General features: G+C 39.8%; 1 protein-coding gene across 1 annotated transcript in view; it reads right to left on the bottom strand.

Moving 5' to 3' along the window:
* Window positions 1-1091: 1091 nt before the first annotated feature.
* Window positions 1092-11896, bottom strand: part of ZSWIM6 (zinc finger SWIM-type containing 6) — a 183066-nt gene continuing 172261 nt past the window's right edge. Inside the window, exons 10-14 of the mRNA XM_033110742.1 lie at window positions 11107-11242; window positions 8030-8187; window positions 7259-7422; window positions 5439-5520; window positions 1092-3833 (exon numbers count right to left, since the gene is read on the bottom strand). Of these exons, the coding sequence (XP_032966633.1) occupies window positions 2971-3833; window positions 5439-5520; window positions 7259-7422; window positions 8030-8187; window positions 11107-11242 (1403 nt within the window). The 3' untranslated portion in view covers window positions 1092-2970. The remainder of the gene's footprint in view (window positions 3834-5438; window positions 5521-7258; window positions 7423-8029; window positions 8188-11106; window positions 11243-11896) is intronic.

The following is an 11896-nucleotide window of genomic DNA, read 5'->3' as shown; positions in this document are numbered from 1 at the left end:
CATCTGGAATCTATTGTTAAAGAGTGGATATCAAAGAGAAACATTTAAAATATTTCAAGGGATTAAATAATCTGAAAATTGTAGCTTTAAAAAGTATTTGTCAATATTACTTCTGGGTACGTATCTATAAGAATTGAAAGGAGAATAATATCGAAGAGGCATTTGCACACCCATGTTCACAGCAGCTCTGTTCGCAATATCCATGAGGTGGAAGCAATACCAGTGAGCGATGAATCGATAAACAAAAGGTGGTATATACATATACATACAATAGAATCCTATGCAGCTTTAAAAAGAAAGGAAATTCTGTCACCTACAACATGGATGAACCTCAAAGACACCACGCTAAGTGAAATAAGTCACAAAAGGACAAACACCGTGAGATCTCTAAAGTAATGAAATTCGTATTAGAAAATTCAAATTCAAAGAAATAGTAAGCAGAAGAGTGGTTACCAGGGTTTGAGGGAAGGGCAAAAAGGACAGCTGTTTAATGAAGGTAGTAGAATTTAGTTCTGCAAGATGAGGAAGTTCTGGAGTTCTGTTTCACAAAAATGTAAATATACTTAACACTACTGAACTCTACACTTAAAAGTGGTTAGGATGGTGAATTTATGTTTTTACTACACAAAAAAACAAATATTTATTTGCATCATTTTGCATATAGAGCTTTGATAGAGATGGCGTATGACAAATGTTTCTAATGTATATGTAGCATTTACCCTTACAAGGCAATTTCTTAAGTAACATAGAAAAACCTCTCCTAAACTTAGCCTTTATTAAATATATCAAATACTGAGCATCCTAAATTATAGTTTATTAGGGAGGAATGACTAAGGGTAACAGACTGAAGACAGGTGGTTATTCTTTCTTATGTTTATCTTTGTGATTATTTGACTTATGTCTGTATTTACTATGCAGAGATAAGCTCCAGTGTCCAGTTTTGTTCACCATTCTAATTTCAGGCCCTAAAAACAGTACCTAAGTATTTACTGGATGAATGAATATAGTATTAAACACTTGGACAGGAGGTAAAACCAGGTCTCATCACCAAATTCAAGTGTAGTAAGAGAGATACCATAAAGGAGGCACAATCAACTTCCAAAAAACTAATTTTAATCAAACAAAAATTGTTTGATCATTAACAAGTTATAAAACAGTGATTTAGTTACATAAATAAATTGATATCAGTGTATCAAATCTTAATTACTTTCAACTTCATGAGCATGTTTACATGGGTGATGAAGTACAACCTTTTTTTTTTTCTTTTTACCTATTATAATAAATAAAATGGAGCGCATGAAATAGTTCTAAACAAAAATACCTACAAACATACCTCTAGCATGTTCTCTAATGAAGGGAACGAGAGACACTGGACAACTTTTGCACCAAAACATAAAAATTGCTTTAAAAAGCACAAGGTTACAGAACCATCAGCTAAAGTAAAGACACTATACTGTAACCAAAGTTGGTATTTAATAATATAATGAACAGTTTGGTAGTTAGATCTCCAGTTTGGTTATTTTAAAGCATTAAGACAAGGCAAGATAGAAGGCTGCTTTTGTTTTGAGTAATTCTAGAGAAAATAAAATATATTTAAAAAAAAAAGAAAGAAAACTGAAAAGTAGAACAGTCATACCTACACAACTTTCTGTCCTGCACAAAGTCAAAATACCTATGCAGAATAGACATATAATATATATAATGTTATTTGTGCACAAAGGTTAGCTTATTATTAGCTCACTGCAAAGGCGTTATGTATCATATGTCAATTGTTTTGGAAAACATTTTGCGTTTTGTGTCAAAAGGATTTCTTTTAAGTTTCCTAGACTAGGAGGCACGAACCCCAATTCCGGCATACTGTATATTCTTAATGCTAAGGCTTGCTGCTCTGGCTGTGTATTTTGTTGTCCCTCTTTCTTCTAGTGCCTGTTACAAGCATGTGTGGTGTAGTGGTTGTTGTTATTGGCGGTGGTGTGTGCGTGCGTGTCTTGTGTCTGTGTGTATACATATATATATGTATACATAAGTTGTATACATATATATACATATATAATTTCTCCCAATAGATCTCAGTCCAACCATGCAATCCAAAAGGTGGCTCTGCATAGATGCCCAGCATGAAGTTCACCGCCTGAGCCAACCCTGAAGCAAGGCGCACTTTTAGTCCTTCTGATAGGTTTTTCTCAGTTTTTTTTTTTTTTGTTTAAAACCAAGCTACTGCAGCTTCAAGTATTTTGCATTACATAGAATATTTTTATAAATTAGTTAATGTTATATTTTCAATATTCAGACATATACTATAATATATACAGTACAATAAATGCTCTCATTCTTTTTTTAATTTTTTTTTGATAAATCCCTGAGAATGTATGTTGACAGTCGCTAAGTTTCCACATGCACAAGCATCGTGTGCCATGCTTCTGGACGAACAGCACTGCAAAGCCACGTGGGTCAGCCTTTAACTATTAGTATTTCATTTTGTTGGTTTGTTTAAATATGCTGAAAATGTAAAGATGAGTTACAAAGGAGTAAAGCTGAATCCATTCGAGGTACTTATCACAGGATGGAGGTGTTTTGTTTGGTTTTTAAAGCCATTTCAATTATTTTTTTTTTTTTGAGGCTGTGAACGTATACAGAAAACAGAGAGCTATGTGGACTTTTGCCACTTGACAACATATACTCAGTGTAAACCAAACCTTTTTAACCTCTCTCTCATACAAAACCAAAAAAAGAAAAAAGAAAAAAAAAATTAAAAAAATATAATAAAAGAAAGAAAAAAAAGGGAAGAAAATTAAAAACACACAAACTTTCACAACATGACAATTTAGTCTGCAAACGCAATATAACTATACACATATAATACCGGTGTGGCTCTGTTCTTTTAAGTTAAAAAGGGTACAAAGGCAGGCTCAAGTAAAAACAAACCATCCCTCCCATTCCCACCCCCCACCCCCATTCATACAGGTTCTATCAACCAAACCTCTCCCGAACCAACATCATCAGTTTCTTTTTGCCTTTGTAGATTTGTTTCAGGTTGTCAATAAACTGTGTAAACTGAATGTGTCCGTCATGCGCCATTAGGAAGGTCTCTCGGGCCTTGCTGAGGAACTCTATGAACTCGCTATAGTGCCGAGGACTGATGTGTGTGAGTCGTGAGTGCGTCGTATTGATGTACGCCCCGATCGTGGCATCCAAGAGCTGCCGCAAGGGGGCTTTGTCCAGTGACATGAGCTTACCCGAGTTCCTCCTGCCGTGAAGTCCCACCATGCCAGGAGTGGTCAGAGTGCACCTGCGCAAAATGTCTGACAGTACCGTTGCACACTTGACACTCTTGACCACCAGAGGTATTATAGCTGCAAGCTCATTTTTACCAAGGGAGTGGCTAAGCGCACAGGCCCACAAAACGTCATTAATGGCAGGGTGCGTGTCCTGATTGTAGCTCAGGTTGAGATGGGTCATGGCCAGGGTGGCCAGCTTGTAGGCCCTCATGGGGTACCCGCGGTGCTCCATGTACCGTGCTATCGTGAAGAGCTGGGTGTAGCTCATGCCGGTCGTAGCAGCGTCGAGAACAATTTGGTACGCTGTCTCAAAAGCTATGTGATCCTTTTCACACAGGGTCAGCGCAGACAGGGCACAGTTCTGAGGGTCCTTCATGGCGCACTGCAATGCGAGGGTCCGGGCACTGCCGGCCAGCTTTTCCTGCTGATGGCAGTCCAGGTGGAGACGGACAATGGTGCTGTTGGACATCACGGTGGTTGCAACTATACTTGTGGCCTCAGTGGGAGTGAAGAGCGTGAACCAGCTCTGCATGATGCTGTCCAGGGCATAGACGCCTGCAGGGAACACAGAGAAGCGCTATTACCCACGAGGAGGCTGCCTAGAGGTCTCGTCTTATTTCCACGTTATAATCAATGCTTACATTGTTAACCATCGTAGGACATGAGCTAGGCCAGAAAATCCTGTAAGGTAATGTGCCTGGGAGCAACCTTGTAGAGTAAGGTTATTATAGATTGTTATTCAGTGAAATGCCTGAAAGGAACATGGACTTCCTGTAATAAAGAACTAATCCTCTCGGTAGCTGGTATTTGCACTGTGCTGCTTGCCATTTCAGACAATGGCTTTTTGCTAATGAGTTCTACTTCACTGGGGCCTCCTGTCAGTTACCCACTACGGAATCTGAGTCAGAAAAACCACAACCGTCACCAAAATAGGGAGTTTTTATGTGGTGTGTGTCTGTGTGTGTAAGTTTAAAGGACACACGATATAAAATGATTTAAGACACACAAAGAAGCAGGAAATGTGACCCATAACCAAGAGAAAAAAGTCGACAGAAGTAGACCTACAGATGACTCAGATGTGGCAAACGACTGTCAAGGTCTTTAAAATAACCATTTTAAGTACACAGACCCAATATGCCTAAGCCGAAGGACAATCCTAAAGGTGTGTGATTTAAGAGAAGGCACTAAATGGCAGACAACAATAAGGCATATATCTTGGTGCAGGGGTAGGGGAGTTGTGTGGCAGTTCATCTTGCTATTATCTTTGTATTGCTTCACTAAACCATCACTTTAACAATCTAAACATAATTTTTATGTTGAGACCAATTTCCCTTTTTTCAAAATAACAAACCGTTACAGATCAATGAAAGAAAAATAACAAGAAAAATTATTTTACAGTATCTGCTGTGTCAGTATCTAAATACTGAGCTGGCAGTGTCTTCTTGGCAAGAGGTGTGTATCCTTTTCTGATGCAAACAGGAAGAAAGAAAGACAGTTTAACCAACATTTATTTTAAACTGCCACCATTTTATTCGTGTTGGCAATCCTGCTAGGAATATAGATTTCTTTGGTACTAATTTACTTTTGCAGAGGAAAATAGTTAGGTGAAGGATTTCACAAATTACAGCTTATGGGCAATGAGGGATCTTCTTATGGCTACCTACAATTTCTCACATATCTGAAAGCTCATCTAAACCACACCCAGTGGTCATTTCTCTGTTGATATCATCACATATGCCCTCAGATATGAAAACACTCAGCACAACTGGGTAACTTTATATATTATTTTCATTAAAAGGGACGGAGCCACACTAACCCACTGTCTCTCAAGTTAGTTTTCAAAGGTGGGCTCCAACCCACCAAGGATTCACTCTGGAACCCATAGTTACTAAAAGCACCTTAACGTAGTGATAGAACAACTGGATAAAAAGTGTTTGCTCGCTGACTTATTCCATTTTCTTAAGAGTCTGGAGCGCCACATATTAGATGGTTCAGAAGAGGAGCAACGCAAGTGTGTGTAACTGAAGGTTGGAAGGGGGAAGCCCCTGCAGGTTGCTGGAAGGGGCAAGGCCTTGGAGAAGTCAGGGAGAAAGAGTGGAAATGTTCTTGTATCTGTAATGAGGAGGCACCTGGGAAGCTCCTGCTCCAGAATTTACCTACCCACTTCAGTAGCACATGTTACCAGCCACCTCACCATCTCCCGCCGCCGCCAATTTAAGGTTGACAGTGTCATTCGCATCACCTACACAGACAGGGCAACAAAATGTTTTGGAAGATTATCCTGGGTCAGTGGAAACATAAAACAATTCATCCCAGGGTATAAACGACTAGGTACACTCCCTACTACCAGGAGGATGAAGAGCCATATTTAGGGCAAATCTTGGCATATGAATTTGGATTTGTCCATGGCTATCCTAGCTGGCTTTTTCCCAGCCTGAGAGGCCGCAGGTCCATGTTATACTCCTGGAGGAACTAACTGACCAGATGTGGCATTCTGGGCAAGTCACTCAATCAATCACTTTTGTCGTGTGCAAAATCAGAGGCCTGGACAGGAGCATTAAACACAGTTCATGCCCTCTCCTCCCCGGCTTTACCTTTTCATGGTTCTAGCTTTCTGAGGCTCCCAGTTCTGACTAGGAATCTTCACATGGCAAAGAGGTATTTTAAAATAATTGTTTTTAGTTATTCCTTCAATCTCTGGTTTCTATTTTCTGGAAATTATAAAGATAACCCCAGGTCCATGAAAAGAAATCATCTTTGGCTGCACTAGTGATCGGATTTTGCTTTTCACTTTCCAGTAAGTGATCCCAAGATAAAATTATCCATCTCTTCCTGTGTCCCCATTCTTTAAGATTCAGAAAATCTAGGGACCTTAACTCCTAAAGCCTTAGAAAGACTCCATGGGATTCCTTCCTAGACCCTAGAAGGAATGAAGCAGGGTAAGCTCTCAGTAATCTGCCATTTACCCAAAAATATCTTCCAGAAATTCCAAATAACCAGAAAACTTGGATTAATGATTTTTTCCGCATCATACCTTTAAGAGACAAATGATAACAAAAATAAACCAAATAACCAAAATTTATTTTTTTAAAGAAATTTTGAAATGTCGTTGTATGGCTTAAATGCAATCTCCTATATCCTCTGCTTGTGCAGTACTATATACAGGTAAGTGCATTTTCCTGAAATTCAGTTCCTTAAACTTTATTAATCACTGTTAGGAGAATCCATAACTAGAAAACCAGATTCATCACCTAATCAGGGCATTCCATTCCCCATACTTAGGTAATTAGAGGATAACAATTTCTTTCACTGCTTTTTATGGGCGGTGGGAGAGCAAATGTAAATAGATTCCCTGAAAAATGTAGAAATAGAAACTTTTCAGTTCCTGGTTTACACAGAAAGCTTTCAGAAACTATAAGGCCGCAAACATCTACCTGCATGACTAACTCAAAATGTCCTTGGGAATATACCTAAGTAGCAGGCCTGCCGAAAGCTGAAACCGGACCCGGCCCTATCACTCCTCCTTTACCTGATTTCCTCAGGGTTATAAAAAGGAGTTAGAACTGCCCATCTATTGTGAAAATGCAAACATCAATACAAATTCATACTTCCTCTAAAAATTTAACCCTAACAAGTGAATCTTTATTATACATGACAGCTTAATTAAGTCTCTGACGAGCAATAATTCTTCTCCACTCATTAAAAGAGAAATGATGACGTGAAGGCTATAATTCAGAAAATGATTTTTTTATTGGAAGACACACATAGGGTTTCTAACTGTATAGTCCCCGAAGCTCAGGCAGCAGTCTGGTCACTGGGCATGACCACAGCTCCGAGCACAGGGCTCTCCTGAAAGTCTGACAGGTTTGTGTCCTCCACCACTTACCTGTGCTACAAAACCCAAACACACACAAACAATCCTGAGATGGCGCCTTTGTTTAGCAGTCCTTGGTACCCCAGAAAGACCATCAGTCACGTACCTGCAGGCCCAGCTCCAGAGACACTTTCAAAAGAGTGATGTCCGGCAAACTGTCCATGAGAGTTGCTATTTTAAATGCATCTTGGGCAAGCTTGAAGATGTGGGATGAGGAGTGAATGTTTTTCTGGATCGATTCTAATACTGTTTCCAGCCTCCGAACATCGCCTGCCACAAACACCAAACCACATCAAAACGAAGCCCAACAAAACAAACAAACAAAAAATAACACACACGAAGGGTAGTAAAAAAGGAAACAAAACATAAGGCACAAGTTAATTTACCTGAAATGTTCACAGATAGCACCGATGCGACAGCTAAGTGTACCAGAATTACTGCAATGCCTATGAATCTCGGCTTCACAAACAAGAAACACCGAGACACCCTCAATGACTAAAAGCACATGTGACCCAGAACCAACACGAGATAGCAAATAATTCTCCTAGTTTCTACTTACGTATTTTTTGGCAAATAGTACAGATAGAAAAAAAAAGTAACCTCACTTTTTAATCTGCTTCTGAATCTCAACCACCATTTACACGGCATGATAACTAAATCTGAACTGTGCCAGCAGCAGGTATAACGATGCAGGTAAATGAGGAAAATGCCAGGCTCAAATGAGTAACACCCATTTTGCCTCATATGCTAACATCTAAAGAAAAGTATCCCCTGCAACCTGACATTAGAATCACTATTTGATAGCAAACATGACCCTTAAAAAAAAGAAAAAGGTAAACTACCCCAATCATCCCAAGGCCTCAGGACACTCCCGTACCTTTGGCTGCAGTTAGCATGGTAGACGCCAGCTCACACTGCTGGGATTCTATGTGGCTTAGAGTGAACCAACGAGGGTATCGGTTGGGAACAACTGACGCAATGTGGTGTGGGCGGGTGAGGTCTCCCGTTGGAGCAGTAGATTCCAATACTAGTAACCTGTAATGAGAAGACAAGGCAGGTCCATCACCTTGGCCACGGGGACTGGCCAGAAGCCAAAGCAGTGGGCAGACGCTGGGAGCAACTGTTCAGGTCCTTGGTGCAGGAAGAGCTGGTACAGCTACACTCTGCTGTTTGGATGCCAAAGTCACCTCGTTAATTGCTCATTACCCAAACCTAAGAGAGTTCCTTTTTCTAGCACCATTCAAAAAATTGCAATATTCAAGGAAATAAAGATCTGTAACAATGAAGAAGTTTGAAATACAGTCTCGATGCTTACCTACTTTAAAATTTTTGAATCTTATCACTCATTAAAAAATAAAAATCAAGAGAAAGCTAATAGGGAAGTAGATATTAAGACTGACATTACAACAGTCAGAGGTCAGTGGATAGCGGAGATGCATAAGGTTAACTGATTGAAACACAAAATAAGACGGGAAGTAAAACAAAAATGATTTCCTTTCCATTATTCATACTTCCTAAAGAATTAGTTCCTTATTAACTTCAGGAATTTGTAGTTAGAATATGTTCTATCAATCGTATCAGATAGGATGAATGCAAATGATCCAAGTATTTGTCCCTTGACAATCTTGCATAAATTCAGTGTGACTTCTCATTTCAATCAATCAATCTTTGATTAAGAATATGTTGACAAATAAAGAACAATTATTAAAAACAAAGCACGTGCTTAGTGATCTTTTCCAAATTATAATTATCAAAGAGATTAGTAGAGTAGCTACAACTGCAGCAATTCCTTTACAATCATTAAAACAATGACCTTCACTCCAGTATACCAGAGTTAGGGACAATGAAACAAGAGCTGGGGACCACGAGGGGCCAGCAGGGTCAGGCTGTGATGCTGGCCTGCTCTGGTAAGCAAATGCTTCATTCTTTTCCTTTTATCTAGGAACAGATGTTTGCATTAGAGGGTGACAAGGTAGGCAATTGAATAATAAGAATTTTGATGGGGTTGCTATTTTTCGTTTAAAAAAAAAAAAAACCCAGAATGCCCCTGTATTCATAGGCAGATCTTTCCAGAGTTGCTGTGAAGGAAACTAGTCAACATTCCTGGAAAGATGAAAAAATGAGTGCTGCACACACCATTCCTCAGTCCCCCACCATTAATTCCACAAGGACTAAGAAGCAAGTGAGCTATACGTCTCTTTTCCTTCATGTCCCCTGGCTGCCCTGAGATGCTCTGCTGGGTCACACTACCTCCCTCCCTCCGCAGTCCTTTGCTGGGGGAGCAGTTGCAGGAGGAAGAGAAGAGGCAGAAAAGCAAGTGCCCGGTGCACTGCTAAGCACCCTCATGAACAAACTGCCGAGGCAGCAACCAAGGGCAGACATACATGAGTTTCTAAATATGAGAAAAGCAAGCCTCTCCGCCTGACTGATATCTTCACACACAAGCCAGAACCACAGAGAAACCTTGTGCTATTTTACTTGTAAACTTACAAGGGTCACAGCAATAGCATCTGGTGGTACCCTAGCGTTAGCATCCTTTCCTTACACAGGAGCAGGATTCTAGAATGTGAGTAAGTGCAGAGCTGAGCATCTGTCTTCATCTGAAAACTGCCATTTCAGCTTCCAAAATGGGAATAAGAACTCACTTATAAAACTGTGCTTTAAAATACAAACCGAGTGGTATAAAATAATTTGGTGGGAGACTTTTGCTTACGTTAGTTTTAATTTATTTTCTGGTATCTCAAAATAGACAAGAGAGAACTTATAAGGTTTTTCTATAGGTTAATGAGATTTCATGTTGCCAAGGAAAGCATGTCAAATTAAAGGATGTCAGCTTCAAAACACACTGACACACAGGTACACCCCCGCTCCCCCCTCCACCTCCGGCCAAATCACTGCATAAAACAGAGGCCTCCTAAGAGAGACAAGCTACACACGTAAAGGTAAGGATTTGTTTTTAAATCCACTACACTGGCTGCAGACATAGAACCTTTGATGAAAAGCTTCTATGGGATCAAATATATTCTCCAGCACCTCAGACTTTTAGGTGTGTTTATGGTTTGTCTTTTGGCAACTATAACATGGTCTAATCTGCACTTTACCACAGGACTGTTTTAAGTTTTTTAAAAAGCAAAAAGCTCATGTTTTAAGAAAGGTAGGTATTCCTTTCAGGCCCTTAAAGTTTTATAGTCTACATATAAGACTGAAAGATACAATCTTGAATTCATTAAAAAATAATCACCTAGGAAAAATTCGTGATAAAATATTTGGTGAACTGACTTTAAAAAGGAAAGTGAAAATAGAAAGGTCAGTGGCAGAGAATAACACATTCTAATTGTTACTACTGAAAAGGAGATGGACACAGTGAGAGCTGAAGTAAGCAGATCCGGGAAGACCCCTGATGGTGATGCCCTCAACACTAGATACGGGTCCCCTCCTCCCTCCCTCCCTCTTCAGCGCAAAGGTATGTGAGCCCTGAGCTGGTCTTCCTGCACTGCTGATGGAACCGGGAATTGCATACAGCAGGCAGGTGTGAAGGGCTCCCTCAATTAGTACATGCAGTCAAGTATACTTATCATTTACTACTGTTTCAAAAACCGAATTTTTTCAAAACAATTTAGGAAGGTTTCAACGGTTGCTGTCATGCGGTTAAACTAGGCCTGAAACTGTTTTCTCTTCCTAAACTCTAGCTTCAAGAAAAAGTAGGAAAAAGCCACCATGGGCATAACTAAGATAACAGTCAAGGATACAATTCTTCCGTCACTTTAAAACAGAAGCCAAACAAGCCAACGAACAAACCACCACCACAACAATCCAAGAAGCATATAAATAAATAGGTTCTTTAGATTCTCTGCTGCCTACAAGAAACATGAATGAATGAGAAGTCAGGTTACAGCCATTTGTCCCAGTGGGGAATTTGGATTGCATCTGCCCGGCTGGGCAGTGAATACGTACCGCATTGCTCTCAGTGCAATTTTGTATGCCAATTCAGCATCATGAGGTAGGAGAGAGGTGAAGAGATACTTGGCAAATGTGTGCATTGGAACGCTCTCCCGATGGATTATTTCGCCTAAACCACTATATGGTCCGGCTGTGGGAAGAGAGCATACACATTTTACATTCCTAAAAAAGGAACTAAGACTTCTTGTAAAGTATATCTTAAAAATTTTATGTAAAGTTATAACATACAAGCTAATCTAGTCAAGAATGTAATCTAAGTGACATAGTAGAAAGGAATACAAATTCTCAGTCAAAAATGATTCTACAGGGTATAGTATTCAATATCGAATTTACTTCAGGAACAATCCCTTAACTGTACCACAGCTAAAATGAGAATCACAGAACTGGGCAGAGCTTTTTCACATTATAACTGCTTCAGAGAAAGAAACCCTCCAAAGCATAAAACCTCACTGAATTCAAGAAACATCCTCTCTCACTGAGTATATCTAAGCATCCAGATTTTCAAATGCACAGATGACTCTGCAGCTTAACTTGGGAAGCTGCCCCGGACCCAATCAGCCTTAGGGGCACAGACAAGCCAGGGTTACAGAAAAGAGAGCTCTGATTCAGGGGAAGGGTGGGGGGAGGATTCTGTACCACAAACCCCAATACAAAGACTTTAAACATTGTTGCTTCTGATACGCAGAAATATTAATTCTCAGAAAGTGATTTACAATAATAAAAGAATAGTTACCCATTTGATACTCACCGTGGGCAAAAGAAAAAAAAACCTGACAATCTACTA

Source organism: Rhinolophus ferrumequinum, chromosome 7, assembly GCF_004115265.2.
Source record: "Rhinolophus ferrumequinum isolate MPI-CBG mRhiFer1 chromosome 7, mRhiFer1_v1.p, whole genome shotgun sequence".
Taxonomy (NCBI): Eukaryota; Metazoa; Chordata; class Mammalia; order Chiroptera; family Rhinolophidae; genus Rhinolophus; species Rhinolophus ferrumequinum.
This window is presented reverse-complemented; position numbering and strand designations above follow the sequence as displayed.